Source organism: Diabrotica virgifera, chromosome 5 (genome assembly GCF_917563875.1).
Source record: "Diabrotica virgifera virgifera chromosome 5, PGI_DIABVI_V3a".
Taxonomy (NCBI): Eukaryota; Metazoa; Arthropoda; class Insecta; order Coleoptera; family Chrysomelidae; genus Diabrotica; species Diabrotica virgifera.
In genome coordinates, this window is record NC_065447.1 from 259,602,143 (window position 1) to 259,622,765 (window position 20,623).

Here is a 20,623-nt window from a genome sequence, read left to right on the forward strand (position 1 = left end):
GTTTAAAGTACAAGCTAATTATTTACAAAAAAATATCGATTATAAGTTTAATGGCTATATTTTAATTAAAGATTATAAATATATTTTTTTGTAATTTACACCCGCGAAAGTAGAATAATACAGTACTGTAGCTAAAATTTTCACTCTGATCGACGAACGGCCGCGCGAGACGTTTACTTTTATAAATAAGGTATGCTGCGTGTCAGTCGCTTCGAGTGAACATTTTAACTCTGACTCTGTATCAGGCCTACTTTTGCGCTAAAAATTACAAAAAAAAAGTATTTTTAATCTTTGATTAAAATATAACCATTGCACTAATTTTTGACATTCTTTGTGAGTAATTAGATTGTACCATAGACTCACTTTTAAGCTTTGAAACAATTAAAACAAATCATAAACAACGGATAAATCGTATATTTATTTTGCTGTTTCATAATTTTTTTGCAAATGGTTGGAAATTTTTTTTAAAGCATTCATTTTCAAGACCTATGAAATACCCATTTTAAGTATTTTATAAAATTAGAATATAATAAATAATTTCTAAGAAATGTTAATTTTTTTATAACAATTTTTTTTTTAAAGATTTAAAGATTATGCAAAAAAATGAAAAATTTATATTATGTCGACAAAATATTAAATAGGCATCACACCTTTATAATCATTCTAAGTTTGATCAATGTCTCATGATTATTTTGGTTGTTATTGCGACTGTAAATTGTTAATTAACAATTGAATTGTTGCTAAAATATTCGTTTCATTTTCACCGGTTTCTGAATTTATTATCTATACCAAGAAAGCTTTTATTTCACTAAGCTATATAATTATTGATAAATAATTACTGGCCCAAAAAATTTATTTGAGATTTTGAGATTTTGTTGGGAAAACCCACATTTTCCGAGTAAAATTTTCGTCGGAGCAAATCGGAAAAACCATATCTCTATGTAGAATTTAATTGCGGTGAATTTTTATTTGGGTGTTTTTGTTGTTAAGTTAAAATCTTCGGAGTTAAAGAGCAATAATTGAAAAAAATACGATTTGCCGGCGCCATTTTGTTTATAAGAAAAGTAGCACACTATCTACGGACTTTGCATACCAATATTATTAATATATAGGATCTTATAATTCGATTCCAGCAATAAAATTGCTGGTAAATAACTTTTCCATGAATTTTGTTAATTAGCCCGGAGTAAATCTACGCATCGAGCTTTCTGTTCGGGGCGATGTGACATTATTGTGTACATGAATATCCGAATTTGACGATCGCGTGAAATAGGAATTGCTTTTGTTAATACGACATGAATGTATAAGGAAAGGGAAAAACGGGAATCTCGCTCAGCTCGCCAGCTGAAAAAGACATAATAGGGATATACGATCACCGCTCTTATAAGGATAGGTAAAGGGATAGGTAAGAGGAAAACTGTCGGATTTGCTCAGCTCGCCAAAACGACAGCGGAAAATGGTCGGAAAATACTACCTACATATACCCACCTCTTATACCTCGCTGTTGTTTATTATTCTTCGACCAACGCTCCAAGAATAATAATCAACTAGGCTTTTCGTTTCGACTTTTATATCGTCCAAGACGGCACAAAAACACGTTTTACTTAATTCATTGGCCTACTCTAGACGATAAAATTATATTATCGTCACACACCATTAGAAGAAGAGAAAGAAGAAAAAAATTAATAAAAAAGAAAATAATTTTTGTTCAAAAATTTATTTTAAACTTTTGAGTTTATTCTGACTTTCATATTAATTTGTCTCACATAAGTCTAAAACTGTGCATATTTCTACAGGCGAGGCGTCCTCAAATCGGTGGTATATGTTGTAGACTGCTGGAATCAGTTTATTCTTGCATATATCTGCAAGTGGATCTGGTAATGCACTGCACCCTTCCCTTACTATTTCTTCAAGTTCGTCCTGTAAGAAAAATAAACGTTTATTAACACGTTGATGGACAGAACGTTTAGAGACTCTAATTTCCATTGAAGTAATGTGACACAGAGTCTATAGACGACATTTTTAAAATAACGAGTTGTGACAAAAAATCGGTGTCAAAAAATATCATATTACATATACGTCGTCGTCCATGATCGTCGTCCCCGTTTATAAAAAATTTATGCAGAAATTCTAATGCACTTGATTGGCGCGATTCATTCAGTCATTCATCATTCTACTAGGCTATTGATTATATTCAAAATAAGATAGCTAAAAGGAACTACAACGTTAACGGGATTTTATTATTTCATATGGTCAATGGACACCTATATATGAAAAAACCACGGAGTGCTACCATTTAAAGGGGTGCGTTTTTGAGAAATGGGTGAATTAGTCCCTGGGCACAGGTTACATTAGGGTGAGTTCTATGCACTTTTGGTATAAACATACCTACATAAAAATTGTTCCTGGTTAAATTTCCTATCTAAATATCGCTTTTTAAAGTCAATGATACTTTTTTTTACAAAAATATATTCAAATGAAAAAGCACAAAGAAACCCAAAAGAAAAAAATTTTGTTTTTTGTCCCATAACTTTTGTCCACGAGGATATAGGTATAGACATTGCTTTACAGAAAAAAAATCTACATATTTCTTCTTTAAAATTTTGTGTAGTAGAGGTAATTAGGATTTATACTTTTCAAAATATGATTTTTCAAAGTTCACCACTCACAGCAATTTTGGGCAATTTTCCTTGTAATTTCGCAAATATTGTTCTGTAACTTTTTTCCACGTAACTTTAGGTATATGAAATGGTACACGTAATGAAATCAATTAGCTTTCAAATGGTCTACTGTCTAACGTTGTACGACTTTTTTTAAAGAGATTATGGTTTTTCAAAGTTTTATACTTTTAACGATTTTTTATAATATAATATAAAAATAAAATTATATTATTATATGATATATTGTATATTATATAATATTATATTATATATAGTATATATAATATATTATATAATATTATATTATATATAGTATATATAATATAATATTATATTATATAATATATAATACCTAATATAAAAAAATATTATTTTTTACATTTTTTACGATTATTTTTGAAATTTCTCATTATAACTTTTTTTCTTCTACATTTAGGTATATATTATATTATATAATAAAAAAAGCTTATTTTGTTTACTTTAAAATTTTGTATTACAAAAAATACGAGGATTATTTTTGAATAAGATATTATTTTTCAAAATGTAATAAGTACTTGCAACGATTTTTGATTTTAGGATTATTTTTTAAATTTCTCATTACAACTTTTTTTTTTCTTGTACATGAATATACTATATATTGCTGAATAAAGAGGGCTTATTTTCTGTTCTTTAAAATGGTGTATCATCTATATTTAAATAATGGAAACCGAGTGATTCTTTGATATTTTTTTACCTGTATTATTTAAAATTATTTCTTTTACAAAAATTACATAAACATTAGTCTTAGAAAACATCACTTTAGTTAAAATTATTTAAACGTTGACATTTAAAAAATTTCAAAATCAAAGTCCATCTCTTCGTTAGCATTAGCTTCAATATCTTCCTCTGACACATCAGTTATCTTAGAGTCCCACAATTAGTACCCATGCACATGCACCCTTTGCAGAATATTGAAAAACTAATTCCTATCTTCCTACAACCGCAGTTTTTTGTACACCCTTTGGTACATTTACATGCTATTTTTTTCAAGCAAAGCTTGTGGTGCAGGAGCTTTGACAGTAAATATTAGAATTAATCCATATTTTGAAGTTTGCCCGGCCGAGTCAAGTGGATCCAAAGTATTACCTATAAAAAATAAGATTCAATCATAACACACAATCACATAAAAAAGTTATAAGGAGAAATTTAAAAAATAATCCTAAAATCAAAAATCGTTGCAAGTACTTATTATATTTTGAAAAAGCATAGCTTATTCAAAAATAATCCTAGAATTTTTTATAATACACCATTTTAAAGTAAATAGAATAAGATTTCTTTTTTATTATATAATATATACCTAAATGTAGAAGAAAAAAAGTTATAATGGGAAATTTAAAAAATAATCGTAAAAAATATAAAAACTTGTTAAAAGTATAAAATCTTGAAAAAGATAACCTCTTTAAAAGAAGTCGTACAACATTATTCAGTAGAACATTTTAAAGGTAATTGATTTATATTCCTCTTACATGTACCATTGCATATGCCTAAAGTTGCGTAGAAAAAGTTACAGAAAAATATCTGCGAAATAACAAGGAAAATTGCCCAATATTGCTGTGAGTGTCGAATTTTGAAAAATCATATTGCGAAAACTGTAAATCCTAACGACCTCTACTAAGCATCATTTTAAAGAGAAAATATTTAAGTTTTTTTTCTGTGAAGCAATGGCTATACCTATATCCCCGTGGACAAAAGTTATGGGACAAAAAACAAAATTTCTTTCTTTTGGGTTTCTTTGGGCTTTTTCTTTTGAATATATTTTTGTAAAAAAAAAAGTATCTTTGACTTTAAAAAGTTATATTTAGATAGGAAATTTAACCAGGTACAATTTTTATGTAGACGTGTTTGTACCAAAAGTGCATAGAACTTACCCTAAGGTAACCTGTGCCCAGGGACTAATTCACCCATTTCTCAAAAACGCACCCCTTTAAATGGTAGCACTCCGCGGTTTTTTCATATATAGAGATTCATTGACCATATGAAGTAATAAAACCCCGTTAGCGTTGTAGTTCCTTTCTATAGTACATAATCAATAGCCTAACAGTGGCAATGCAACTTATTCTCATAATCAAATCAATGTTGCCGATTTTAGCGATTTCTTCGGTGGCCTATTTCTAATCGAAAATTAAATGTATTGTATCTGTTTAACAAGAGTAATATATTATAAACTCTTCTATTAATTTACAAGTAGTGTTTAAAAGGGCGACTACTAAATGCAATTTGCTAGACAGAAACAGGTGAATATTACTCAAAAAGCTTACCAATGGCAAGTCTTGTTCTAAGTGGTCCTGGATCACTTGTGTCAATGCTACGCAGCCATCACACAGGACGCTGAAAAAATTAAAGCTTTAATTATTAAAATTTATTTCTTTTTTATTTATAGGTGTGTTTATATATTTATATGTATTGTCTGCGTTGGAAGATCGATATTGTAACAAAACTATTGTATAAATGTTAAATGATGGCGATCGTTCTTACTACAGTACACATATTTTATCGAAATATTTTTTGATATACTTTTGATATACTTGTTTGTTGTCACTTTCTCCGGGAAAAATTTTGTAATCAATTTAAAACAGCTCAGAACTATATGACAATGGAATATTCAACAGCTTTTACATGGATGCATTGAATTATATTATTCCAAAAAATCATAGTTATTTTATTACTGTTCCACTAGAACTTATACGCCAAGTATTTATCTCCATACCTATATATACAGGGTGAGTCATAACTATAGGGACATAGACTAAGGACAGGTTATTTGGACCAAAATATGGTTATTGGGCCAAATATGCCTTAATAAAATGTTAGAGAAAAAAGAGAGCTGAGAAAAAAGATACAGGGTGTTAAAGTTAATTTTTGTTTTTCGTTTTTTGCTAATAGTTTCCCTGTATATTTATAAATTGCTATCAAAATTGGCACAGAGGCATAATCTTAGACAAGAAATAGTATTTTATCTACAATTTTAGGTTTTGTCATAGAGGGCGCCACGTGGATCATTCCTGATGATCAAATTGAGTCTAAACTTTTTGTGATGAAACTTTTTAGTAATTTTTATTAGAAAATATGACGTAAACATCATTTTTACGTAAAATTGGTACTCTTAATGTTGTTCTGAAGCTATTTTTTTGTGGCATTTTTACAATTTTAACTATTTATAAGGAGAAATAAGCCACAATATTATTAAAAAATGATTTTTATTAACGTTTCGACGCCCAAATCGGGTGCCGTTGTCAAAATACAAAATACTATTAACATAAACAAAAATGTTGTTGCTTAGTAAAAAAATTCTTCCAATAATTTATTTAATTTGACTCATTTATATCGGCAATTAAGATACATATGATACATTTTAAAGTAGAAGACTTTAAAATGATATTGCCAATATTTATGAGTTGCGTTCCTGGGACGACTTTACTGAAAGATAGTTCATGGGATAATGAACATAGAGTTCAGTGGAGAGATCAAGTATAGTCCTGAAAGAAACAGATAGTAAAAAGAGAAAAATCAAAGAAGCGGCTCTAATTATGCTAAACGAAACCAATTGTGTCGCAAATTCCTCGGTGGAATGCAGTAGGGTGTGGATACCCATACTGAAAGAGGAAGTCAATAGAAAGAAAATACCACAATTAGTAAGTCAATAGTCGAATTAGTACATATTTTATATTTTAGTATTACTTATATATCCATGTATTATTGATATTATTTATAATTTAAACAAAATTATAGTAAAGTCAGAATTTGGTATTAATTTTGAGAGTAAATTAAATGTAAGAGCAAATACTTATGATGTCGGGATAGTATCACGAGGTTTTTCCTGGTTTTCCCTCGTGATTTACTATGAGATCTCTAACGCGAGAATTTTAATGTCACCGTTGCATATGGTTGTCTTTTTAAAAACAGATCACATGCTTTGATCACATGATTTTTTTGTGACGGATATTCTTGAGTTTGGGTTGATTTCATGTAATCGAATGAACCATCTTTCAGTAAAGTCGTCCCAGGAACGCAACTCATAAATATTGGCAATATCATTTTAAAGTCTTCTACTTTAAAATGTATCATATGTATCTGAATTGCCGATATAAATGAGTCAAATTAAATAAATTATTAGAAGAATTTTTTTAATAAGCAACAACATTTTTGTTTATGTTAATAGTATTTTGTATTTTGACAACGGCACCCGATTTGGGCGTCGAAACGTTAATAAAAATCATTTTTTACTAATATTGTGGCTTATTTCCCATTATAAATAGTTAAAACTGGTACTCTTGTTTAAACATGGTAAATTCAACCGTTTTCGATAAAAACGCAATTGAAGATTTCAGGAACCCAGAAGGGGATATCAAATACCAAACTAATAAACAAATTTGCAACTGAATTTCAATTAAAAAAGTAATGATTACTTTTAAAAATGCAACACTACACTACACTGTCACATCAAAAATAATTTACTCTGAACAAATGACATTTACCAACAACAATTATCTGACAGTCAAAAGCATACTTTTCTTAAATGAAATAATATTTGAAATCCTTTTTTAAGACTCTAAGCAGCTCGACTGCGTTTTTATCGAAAACGGTTGAATTTATCATGTTTAAACAAGAGTACCAATTTTACGTAAAAATGATGTTTACGTCATATTTTCTAATAAAAATTACTAAAAAGTTTCATCAGAAAAAGTTTAGACTCAATTTGTTCATCCGGAATGATCCACGTGGCGCCCTTTATGACAAAACGTAAAATTGTAGATAAAATACTATTTCTTGTCTAAGATTATGCCTCTGTGCCAATTTTGATAGCAATTTATAAATATACAGGGAAACTATTAGCAAAAAACGAAAAACAAAAATTAAATTTAACACCCTGTATCTTTTTTATCAGCAACATTTTATTAAGGCATATTTGGCCCAATAGCCATATTTTGGTCCAAATAACCTGTCCTTAGTCTATGTCCTTATAGTTTTGACTCACCGTGTATATTATATCGGTTTTATCGCATTCTACGCCTTTCCGTTCCTAAACTCCACTCCTTTCTATTGTGGCGGTCTTCCTCTCTTAGATTTCTTTCAGACATCGCCTTCGAGTTGCCCTTTATCCAGGTAGTTGCTGGTCTTCTTCGTTTTCGTTTTTCTGTGGGGTCCATTCTAACACTTTTTGGGGATTTTCCTTTCGTCCATTCGTCTTACTTGTCCGTACCAAACTAGCTGTTGTCTTTCGATGTCATCTATGATTGTCCTTTCTATTTCCATTTGTTGTCTAATGTCGTCGTTTCTTATGTGGTCTAGTCTAGATCTTCTTGCTAACCTTCTCCAAAAATCCATCTCAGTGGCTAGTAATTTATCTTTGTGCTTGTTGATTAATTGCGAGACTTCAGCTCCATAGGTTAACACTGGTTTTAATATTGTGTTGTAAATTCATTTTTTATTTTCTGTTCTTATATTTTTTTGCCACAGTACCGAATTCAGGGCTCCTATCACCTGTTTTCCCTTTACTATCCTTTCCTTAATATTTTCTTCATTTCGTCATGTACTAGTTAGTTTTATTCCCAGATATATTACGTATTCATTGTAGCTTGGAATTATCTCCTGTTCCAGGTTCAGGTTCTCTGTTTTTCCCGTCTTGTCTAAGAGCTAGTGAACCCTCCGACTAACGGTCGTCCTGTAAGGCTAGAAATTTTTCTAGTGATAATCCATAGCACACCAAGGCTAAAAACCATGACCTGGCAGGCATCAGCGGTGCACGTGTATCTACCAGGTGAATCGAAAAGTGCAAATTTAGGAGGTAAAATAAACTTTCTCCTGTAAGGTTTAAATTTAAGTATGTGTTTGAGTAAGTCATTTAGAAGAAATGTGTACAATGACAGGCGATTCTGAAGAGCATATGACCTTGCCAGGCGATGGGAAAGATTAGGGGTTTTTCCTAAAATTATTGTTTTTTGCATCGAACAAATTTTTTTTAAGTTTTTTGAATTATTCCAAACAGAAAAGGTCTTTAGTGATTTTTCTCTTAATAGTCCGTTCATTAACGGTAAAATATTGCAAAACCTCTAAATTTTAAAGAACCGCTTGGATTGACATGAAATTTGGCATACACATAGCTAACAAGTCAAAGAAAAAAAGTGATATTGTGCCGATATGTGCTTTTGCCCTGGGGGTGGTTTTCACCCCCTCTTGGGGGTGAAAAGTTATTCGTCCAAAGAAAGTCAGGAAATGGATAAACTGGCTAATTTTAAGTATTTTTTGTTCTACATAGTTTTTTCACTAAGTCAATACTTTTCGAGTTATTTGGCAGTGAATATGTTCATTTTTTCAACAAAATAACCACGCTTTTAGACGGTTTTTCGCAAATAACTCAAATAGTAAGTATTTTGTCGAAAAAACATTCTCAGCAAAAATATATCCTGCAAAAAATTTAAAAAAATGGTGTATATATCACGTCTCTACACTTAGTAGAAGCGGAGTTATAGCTAATGAAAAATAGGTTCATATTCGTCAAATTCCAAATGGAATACTTTAACGTGAAATAACCAAAAATGAAGCACATTTCGGGGAAAACTCAATACAAATTATTTAAAGTGTTTAAAGAAAGCTTCATTTTTGTTTTATAAAAAAAATTTCTAGCATTAAAATTAAACAAGTTACGCTCAAAATAAAGTTAGTCCCTTTTGGTTTTGGTAAAAAAATCGAGAAAATCACCCCCTAATTAGTATCTTAAATGAACTTAATCGTTACGACTTCACAAGTTTCTTGACTCATGTATATATTTTTTATATGATCTGTAAGTTTCACCGGTTCAAAGTCCTTATTATTGAAAGGGCTGTAGTTAAAAAGGGTTAAACGAGTCACTGATCACGAATGTATGCAAATTTAGAAACATCAAATCTTAGTCAATTTTTGTCTGACAGAAAAACAAAAAAATACATGATATTCAGAAAAGCAAATCTAACTTTTTTTGTTTTTCGAGATTTTTGGTATCTCTAACAATTTTTAAGTTATTTTGAAAAAAAACATATTTTTCAAAATTTAAATTTTTAAAAATTTTACTTTGAAACCAATTTTTTTCAAAAATAAGTACTTTGAATCGATGAAACTTACAGATCATATAAACACAACATAAGTAAAATAATTTGTGGAGCGGTAACGATTAATTTAATTTAAGTTGCTAATTAGGGGGTGGTCTTCCCGATTTTTTTTTTGCAAAAACAAAAGGGATCAACTTTATTTTGAGCGTAACTTGCTTAAATTTAATGCTAGAAAAGTTTTTTGTAAAAACAGAAATAAACCTTTTTTTAAACTCTTTAAAAAAGTTATAATAGATTTTCCCCAAAAAGTGCTTAATTTTTTGAATATTTCTCGTCGAAATATTTTATTTGAAATTTGGTGAATATGAATATATATTTCATTGGCTATAACTCTGGTTCTGCGAGATCCAGAGACCTAACGCGTAAACCATTTTTTTTGCTTTTTTATAGGCTATATATTTACTAAGAACGTTTCTTTCAACAAAATACTTACTTTCTGAGTTATTTGCGAAAAACCGTCTAAAAATGTGGTTATTTTGTTGAAAAATGAACATGTTCACTTGCAAATAACTCGAAAAGTGTTGACTTGGCGAAAAAGCTCTATAGAATAAAAGTTACTTAAAATTAGTCAGTTTACCCATTTCCGGACTTATTTTGGACATATATTTTTTCACCCCCAAGAGGGGGTGAAAGTCACCCCCAGGGCAAAAGCACACATCGGCACAATATCACTTTTTTTCTTTGACATGTAAGCTATACGTATGTCAAATTTCATGTCAATCCAAGCGGTTCTTTAAAATTTAGAGCAAAAACCGTGAAAGAATGGACTATAAGTTAATAGTTTTTGTTATATAAGCGATTGAAAATTTTGAAAATTGAGAAATCGGCCATTTTTAACCCTAAATCGGACATTTATCTAAAAATTTCAAAGTTGCCAAGGTAGGTAGATATACTTTAAACATTGATTGATGAAATCCCAAAGAGTTTTTTGCAATAAGATATCGGAAACCCCTTTGTTTTTTAATTGCTAATCAAGCGGGCGCGACACTGTAGTATAAGTGAGGACGTTTGAGTTGGCTTAAATTCTTTATCTCGAGAATAGGCAAATTTCAAGAGAAATCCTTAAACAGGTCGAGTTTTATTTTTAAATTAGGACATTTTGGCATATATATAATACTAGTGACGTCATCCATCTGAGCGTGATGACGTAATCGATGATTTTTTTAAATGAGAGTAGGGGTTGTGTAATAGCTCATTTGAAAGGGTATTTAATTCTCTATCCAGTAATATAAACATTAACATAATTATTTATATAGGGTGTACAATAAAAATTTTTTTATTAAATTAACTTTGATTAAATTTGACAAATAGAAGAAACATTTTTTTGTACACCCTGTATAAATAATTGTGTTAATGTTTATATTACTGACTAGAGAATTAAATAACCTTTCAAATGAGCTCTCACACAACCCCTATTCTTATTTAAAAAAATCATCGATTACGTCATCACGCCCAGATGGATGACGTCACTGGTATTATGTATATGCCAAAAAGTCCTAATTCAAAAATAAAAATCGACCTGTCTGAGGATTTCTCTTGAAATTTCCCCATTCTCGAGATAATGAATTTATGCAAACTCAAACGTCCTCACTTATACTATAGTGTCGCGCCCGCTTGATTAGCAATTAAAAAAACAAAGGGGTTTTCGACATTTTATTGCAAAAAACTCTTCGGGATTTCATCAATCAATGTTTAAAGAATATCTGCGTACCTTGGCAACATTGAAATTTTTAGATAAATGTCCGATTTAGGGTTAAAGATGTCCGATTTCGCAATTTTCAAAATTTCAATCGCTTATACAGTATGTCCCTGTAAGTTGTATCCATATGGAAAACTTTTTTATTATTAATTTTACGGAAAAAAGTTATTCTTTATAAAAAGTCTGCATGGTCCAAAACCTATGATTTAACCATCAAATATCATTTTTTTTTTAATATTATACGAGGTATGTCAAAAGTTTGAATTTCACTCAAGAGTAAAGTAGCATTATTTTTCGTAATATTGGAAATTGCTATTATGAAAAGTTGTTTGGAATTAAAAACTATATTCTAATATGCAATTACATCCTTCAAACAAAAAAAAAATTTGAGAAATTATGGATCTCTCATTATTTTTTCAGTTATTTGAATTCTAGTAACTCTTTTATTATTAATTTTACGAAAAAAAGTGTTTCTTAATAAAAAGTTCTGGATGGTCTAAAACTTAAAATACAACCATCTTATATCAAATTTTATTAATTTTATACGAGGTATGTCAAAAAAGATAAAAGATCAAAAGTAAAGTACCTTTATAGTTCAGAATATTTCAATTAGAAGGATGTAATTACATACTGAAACATAGTTTTTAATTCTAAATAACTTTTCTTAATAACAATTTTCGATATTGTGAAAAATAAACGTATTTTACTCTTAAGCGAAATTCATATTTACATACCTCGTATAAAATTGATAAAATTTGACAAAAGATGGTTGTATATTAGATTTTAGACCATGCAGAACTTTTTATTGAGAATCACTTTTTTCGTAAAATTAATAATAAAAGAGTTATCTGAATTAAAATAACTGAAAATAATGTTATTTATCCATAATTTTTCAAAAAAAAAAAAAATTCAATTAGAAGGATGTAATTGCATACGAGAATACAGTTTTTAATTCCAAACAACTTTTCATAATAGCAATTTTCAATATTGTGAAAAATAAAGCTACTTTACTCCTGAGTGAAATTCAAACTTTTTGACATACCTCGTATAATATTAAAAAAATTTGATATTTGATGGTTAAATCTTAGGTTTTGGACCATGCAGAGCTTTTTATAAAGAATAAGTTTTTTTCGTAAAATTAATAATAAAAAAGTTTTCCATATGGATACAACTTACAGGGACATACTGTATAACAAAAACTATTTACTTACCAGAAAAATCACTAAAGACCTTTTTTGTTTGGAATGATTCAAAAAACCTAAAAAAAATTGTTCGATGCAAAAAGAATAATTTTAGGAAAAACCCCTAATCTTTCCCCTCGCCTGGCAAGGTCTTATGCTCTTCAGAATCGCCTGTCATTGTACACATTTCTTCTAAATGACTTACTCAAACACATACTTAAATTTAATCCTTACAGGAGAAAGTTTATTTTACTCCCTAAATTTGCACTTTTCGATTCACCTGGTAGATACACGTGCACCGCTGAGGCCTGCCAGGTCATGGTTTTTAGCCTTGGTGTGCTATGAATTATCACTAGACAAATTTCTAGCCTTACAGGACGACCGTTAGTCGAAGGGTTCACTACCTCTTAGACTAGTCCTACGCATAGATTTTGTGTTTTTTTTTATATTCACCTCCTGGCCCCATTTTCTATATTCCTCTATTAGTTTCCTTACCATATATTCCAGATCTTCGTTGTCCTGTACAATTACAATTTGGTCATCTGCATAGTGCAATCTCTAGAGTATCGCATCTCCTATCGATAGTCCCATTCCATTGCACTTCTTCTTCCATTGTCTAAGAGCTTATCTCCATACCTAACATCCAATATCGATGGCTAAAAGGACAAATATTGTGTGTCCAAAATTGATGTTTTCAATAAAATCAATTTAAAAGTTTGCGTTATCCGTAACAAACCGTACATAAAATAAATAAAATAAAATATATTGTCCTCTTAGCCATCGATATTGTCTAGTGGCCCAGGTGGATTCACCCAGGAGGCTCGGGCGCACTAGATTTTAAAAATAATTGTTTTTATAATACTTTTTTATATTGTGTCCTATAAATACCTAATAAAAACGTGGTATTATAAAAAGTTATTTTCAACGAAAATTTTTCGTTTATAAATTCGCAAAGTCTGTGTAATATTGCGTTGCCGCACCTGCAATATTTAGAGCAGATTTATCGATAGATTCTTATGCATTTTTGTCTTCTGAATCCAAATCTGAACACGGCGTTTCGATATCTCTAGCCGTCTTTGAGATAATCGACCTCAAATTCTAAAATGTGACGTAACAATCCTTTTATTTTCTGCCGACACACTAAACGTCAGCTGAAATCGTTGCTAGTAAGTAGGCTAGTTTTTTAATCTGAATTTGTTAAACAAACATAGGTTATTTACATTATTTGAATTTGACACTTCGTCAATGTCAAATTAAATTTTAAATAAAGTATTAAAAAAATATTAATGACATTTGATATAGAATTTAATTATTATATAAAATAAATACGATGTTCAAAAATACAATTTGAGTATATTTTGAAAGCAATAAATTATTATCAATTTTAAAAAGGTTTATACGAGTATACGGCCTCCCCTTTAATGGGAGTACCTAATGATAAATGGACTGTTCCAGTTGTTATGAAACGAAAATTGGTATTATAGTCGGTTCGCTAAACTCAGACACAACTGGCTAGTGATTTTAGTAGGTAATTTTTTTGTTTTTTGCCAATTTTACCAAAATTGGCAAATTACTAATTATTTAGTAATTAAATTAACAAATGAAATAGAGAATGTGGAAAAATCCCCTTACGAATAACTCACACATCCACTATTTCGGGATGGGAAAAATTTTCTGAATAGAATCAAGATCCAAACACCAGTTCTCAGAAATGTGTTTCGCTCTCTTCAAAATGCTATTTAGTAATTATTAACTATTTAGTTTTTTTTGCCAAATTGGTAAAATTACTGACTAAAATCACTAGCAAGTTGTGTCTGAGTTTAGCGAACCGACTGTATGAAATGTTGTTTGGAATAAAAAATTATGGTCTCATATGTGCAATTACATCCTTCTAATGGAAAAAAATATTTGAAGATTTTTCTTAAATTATGGATACCAACAACATTTTTATTTATAACTCTTTTATTTTTGATTTGACGAAGAAAAGTTATTCTTCATAAAAAGCTCTTCATGGTCTAAGATTTATGATAATAATAATAATAATAGCTTTATTGCCCAACAGTTTCCCATTTACAGGAAAATGATAAAAATATTACATAATTTATAACACCTATTATAGGTAAGATAAAGATTTAAGCAGTAGTACCAAAAAAATTACATTAATAATACAAGTTATACTAAAAATTAATAGAAATTCAAACAGAAAAAGAAAATAAATTAATAAAAAAAAATTAGTGCTTATTTCAGACACTCTATAGCTAATTTTATAAAGTCCCTTTGAGAACATGAAAAAATGTCACAATGCTTACCAATAACATTAAAATTTCTACACATTACATTAATAGGAGCCTTACAGAGAATATTTGTACGAGCTCTTGTACACCTAAATAATACATTTGTTCTTAAATTTGACCTTCGAATATTAAAATTAATGTTTTCTAATATTGAAATACAATCAATTGCATTATTAACAAGTTTGTACAAAAAAATTAAAGATGCAACTTTTCTTCTTAATTCTAAACTACACATACTAAAACGATCACACAAGTAATTATTATCTACACCTCTAGCCGGATAAAGACCATTTACTTTAAACATTAAAAATTTTAGAAATGTTCTCTGAACGCTTTCAATTGCAATGTTATGACAATCATAGAAAGGACTCCATACAATACTGGCATATTCAAGTTTAGAGCGGACATAAGTATAATATAGCAATGTTAATGACTTTATATTATTAAATGACTTACAATTGCGAATTAAAAACCCATAAGCCTTCAACGCTTCAGAAACTTTAACACACATATGTTCCACAAAAGTGAGTTTTGTGTCAAAAATTACACTCAAATCCTTAACCGTGTTCTGTCTTTCTAATATTCTATCGTGACAACTATTATAGTTAAATACAAATAAACTTGATTTCCTAGAAAAAGTGACTACTTTACATTTTTTTGTGTTAAGTTGTAATTTGTTGCTGTTGCACCAATTTTCCAATATTTCTATATTCTGCTGAAGTTGGTTACAATCATCCAGCTCCCTAATAGTAGAAAATATTTTCAAATCGTCAGCAAAGCCCAGTTTTTCGCATGAAATATTTTCAAGAAGGTCATTAATAAATAGTAGAAAGAACAATGGACCGAGATTGGAACCTTGAGACACACCAGACGCAGCAAGATATTTTTCTGAGACATAACCATTATATGCTACAAACTGCATCCTTCCCTGAAGATACGATTTTAACAATAAAAGAGCACCGTCAGTAAAACCAAATGTTGAAAGCTTCAACATGATCAAGTCTGTCAAAAGCCTTCGAAAAATCGGTATATATATCATCAACTTGGCCATTATCGTCAATAACTTCAGAAACATATTGGGTAAAATAAACCAAGTTGGTTACAGTTGATCTTTCATTAACAAAATCATGCTGACAAGATGAAATATAAAGTTGAACAGAAGATAAGATCCTATTATATAATACGATTTCGAAAACCTTTGAAAAATTAGGTAAAATAGAGACAGCTCTATAGTTTTCTATTTCTGACTTCACCCCAGCCTTAAATATCGGACACACCCTTGCCTCCTTCCATAGCTCTGGATACTTCATTTGTTATATAGATAAGTTTATGATGCAACCATCATATCTCAAATTTTATTAATTTTATACGAGGTAAATAAAAAATATGAATTTCGATCAAGAGTAAATTACCTTTATATATAGTTCACAACATTTAAATTAGAATGGTATAATTGCACATTAAAACATATTTTTTAATTCTTAATAACTTTTCATATAGCAATTTTCCATATTATGAATTAAAATACGTAAATTAACAAAGTTTTAGTTATCATAATTCTCGCATTTTCAGCTTGTTTATAATAATATTATTATTTTACTATATGATACTTAACAAAAACAGCTCATATACAAACATTTATGAAACTCGATATATTTAAAAATGAATATGGGTATATACATAGTTAAAACAGTAGAAGAAAAGCATTATTGGCCTTTAACCAACACAACATTCAAAGGGGATATAACGACCTTTAGGCACCACCTCACAATTACTAATTATAAAAATTTATAGTCAACTGACACATTTTGAAATGTGCCCTTGAGCACTAAATGATGTTAGGTAAGAGGTAAGTATTATTGATGTGCTATCTTTTGAATATTAGATATTATTTATAATTAATCTAATCAATTAATAAACTTTTGCAGACGAGTGTTGCCATCAGATAAAATTAAAAAAAAAATATGAAGTCTTATCGAAGACTTTTAAGTCTTATCGATATCCTGATTAAAAACCCTTATCAGCTCAACATAATTTTATAAAAAAAAAAAAAATTATTCGCTGTTACTTACTCGTTCTTTGGGGGAGCGCTGACGGTTAAACCTAGAAATAAAATTGTTTTAGTATGGAAGAAAAAGATGTTAACTACTTTATTTAATGAGAGTAACCTACAATTTGAATTAAAAATATTTTTTACCTATTTGCCATTTTGACTTCCTCGGAAACTCCCAATATAAAATATTTTTATATTTGAAAGAGGTATATAAAGCAGGTGGCAGAAATACATATATTCATATTAATTGCAAACAGATGTAAAAGAGACCAGACTAGAGATAAATATTTGAAAGACAAAAAACTTAATAAAGTCAAGAACTTGGGAAAACATATGCCAAGTTTCATTAAAGGACGAAATTGAAACTGTAGATGACAGCAGTAGGGCTGTGATTATGTTACTGACTTATGTTACTAACAAGCTAAAGAGCGCTGGTTCTATAGCGCAGTTGTAGTCAGTTTATTTGCCACCGTGCTTCGGAGGGCACGAAAAGCTGCTAGTCGCGGCTACGTAAGTGGTCGTTAAGTCATAAGTGGACGAGGCGCTTGCTTGAAGTGAAGTGAACAACCTGGATAAGATCGGCGAGGAACTGGCAAGGTTGGAGGCAGAGTTTGGTGGAGCCTACGGCTCATTTGGGCTATAGTGTCATTGGAACGAGAGAGAGAGAGAGAGAGAGAGAAAGAGAGAAAGAGAGAGGGAGAGAATTTGGACATAACCTAATATTGCTTTAGGGTAAAACTGCCGTTCTAAGCCCAAAGGCGGTAACTGATTTTTTATCGAAAATAAGATTTTTGTATTTTTAGGTAGAATATAGAATTTAGTATATATTTATAAAGTCTTTGGAGTTGTAAAAGCATTATATTTTAAATAAAATTGCAATTTTGTTAGCGGTATCTACAATTTTCAGTTAAAATACTAAGCCATTTGGCGGTAAATGTTAAATACTATGGCGTTTTGACAGTATCTGCTACACTTGCCGTCCATATACCTTAGCATATTGTACTTACCGCTAATCTACTTTAAAGAATGCTACGCCTACATTTAGAAACCGTCAAATCGCCTTAGTATTACGAAGTAAATTCGGCCTAACTTTACAAGGTTAAATTATTGTGTTAGTTAAAACAGTTGTGTTAGTAAAAGAAATAATTAGCGAGGATGATGAGAACGTTTCGAGATTATTATATCTATTGAAATGTATTTTCATTTTTGTTTATAGTGTTACAAGGATTAACCAATTATGTTGTCCTAAACAATATGACTGCTCCAAGTGGATGATTTATATCTTGAATTATGCAGTAAGAGATTTTCACATTTAAAAATATTATTTTTTTTTAATTAGGTTTTAAAAACTTAATAATATATCCACACGCTGTTCACAAGCATTTTTAGAAAAAGAGACTTAAAATATTTTGTTTTTTTAGAAAATCAAGTAGAGTCGAGTAAGAGTTGTGAAACACGAGGTGAAACCACTGAAGGCAATATTATAGAAAGAGGACAATTTATTGTAAAGTAATTACAAGAGGTGAAAAAAAATTATGTTCAGCCTGTACAGGCGCAAGGTTTGTTTCATACTTAAAGTTTTCTGTAATTAACCCTTTGTTGATCGTACATGGGATTAGCAGTTCCATTGATTTCATTTTTTTTTGTTTAAATACAAGCTGTTATCATTGTTTAACTAGACAATATCTAGTAGTCTAGTTATACAATGCTATTATAAATAGGTAAAAGACAATGTGATCATATTTTAATCATAACATATAACTAGTTTGTACAATACAACTAATAAAATGTTAAAATTTGCCCTAATTACATTAAGTAATGGTATTTTTTACAACAGGTAACAATACTTTTTCTCCTGTAAAAAATCACACTTCAAAAAACATTTTATTAGTAATTTTATTTATCATGGAATCCAGTTATTCCATGATTCCAGTTATAAATCACAATTGGCTTACTGAGAAGGAACTTTAAGTATTCACTGATGCCGAATAAGGTTTATAACAAACGACTAAGTATATTTTTTCAAAAAAAAGTAAACAAATCCGCTGTTTTTAAGTGTATTTTCTTGTGGCGTATAAAGTACGCCGCGCGTGTAGTTATGTTATAACTTGATGCGCGGGTAGTTTAGTTAAAGGTTAAAGCTCTATCATAACATGTCGTAAATAAATAGCGAACCTCTGTCGCTAAGAATATAATAGCTGAAAATAGAAAGTGAAAAGTATGGTTTACAATCACACTCACAGTTCAAGAATCCTTTAAAACGCTTAACATCAGCAGATAACAATCTAAAGAGATTCTGTTTTTTCCTAGTATAAGTACAGTTTCGCCTAAATTATTAGACGCACTATAAAAGATTTTATAAAAAATGTTAATTATGAGGTAATACCATTGTAATACTAAATAGGTTTTTCGGTATGTACCAGACACAAGGTATCTTGTTCGGTTGTCTATTTAATTGTCTATATTTAATCACAAATGGAACATTATTATTAATGAACCAATATGTATTTATTGACTCTTGAAAGAAAACAGATATAACGACAACTAAATATTGTCAATTTGTTGTTGTCATATCGTGGCTCAACAAAATAATAACATTTAATAGTACTTTAATACTTTCAATTTAATAAACTTTAATACACAGAAAAGCTTTTTATTTCATATCAATCACAAATGTAAACCACATACCGCTAATAGGCTTAGTATTATAGTAAGTTTTGATAAAACGGTTTAGCGGTATCTACCTCTTTTTATATACAACTTATTGTTTTAAAATATAATTAATGGTTTCCTTAATAAACTGGGGCATATATCCATGCATTAAATCTATTAGCTAGTCCATAAATCCCTAACGGGCCAAAATTGTAGCATTCAATTTTAAAATAGATTTTGCCACCATTTTTTAAAATTTTAGTTACCGCCTTTGGGCCTAGCACGGCAGAAAAATAAGACGCAATAAAATGATAAATAAAGATGGAAAATTCTACCAATCACAAACAATAGTAAAATAATCTAAGAATTCTACTTACCGACGCAAGCTAAAATAGCTAAAACAATGGAAGTCTTCATGTTTGTAAATTATATTGTAAAGTGATATGAACTGGTGGTGTGACTTTATATAATAAAGAAATCAGACCACTTGAATTCAAAAATTATTTACTGAGAATATTCCCCACAATATTTCCAAATTTACCTACTCGATCTACTTAGATAACATTGAATAAGATATTTTAATAAAATTAAGACTTTTAAGATAAGTAAAATATTTAACACAATGATCAATAAAAATCAAAATGAAACTTATAGTCCGTTCTTTAACGGTAACATATTGCAAAACCTCTAAATTTTAAAGAACCGCTTGGATTGACAAGAAATTTGGCATACACATAGCTAACAAGTCAAAGAGAAAAAGTGATATTGTGCCGATATGTGCTTTTGCCCAGGGGGTGGTTTTCACCCCCTCTTGGGAGTGAAAAAATATTCGTCCAAAGAAAGTCAGGAAATAGATAAACTGGCTAATTTTAAGTAACTTTTCTTCTATAGAGCTTTTCACTAAGTCAATACTTTTCGAGTTATTTGGCAGTGAATATGTTCATTTTTTCAACAAAATAA

General features: G+C 29.7%; 1 protein-coding gene across 1 annotated transcript; it reads right to left on the bottom strand.

Annotated features, from left to right (window-relative positions):
* Positions 1–1,698: 1,698 nt before the first annotated feature.
* LOC114329033 (uncharacterized) lies at positions 1,699–20,191 on the bottom strand. The gene is made up of 4 exons (XM_050651169.1): positions 20,041–20,191; positions 17,031–17,061; positions 4,958–5,027; positions 1,699–1,920 (listed from the first exon to the last, which is right to left on the bottom strand). Exons 1-4 carry the CDS (start codon positions 20,078–20,080, stop codon positions 1,753–1,755), a joined length of 309 nt encoding a protein of 102 aa, XP_050507126.1. The 5' UTR covers positions 20,081–20,191; the 3' UTR covers positions 1,699–1,752.
* Between the last annotated feature and the right edge of the window lie 432 nt (positions 20,192–20,623).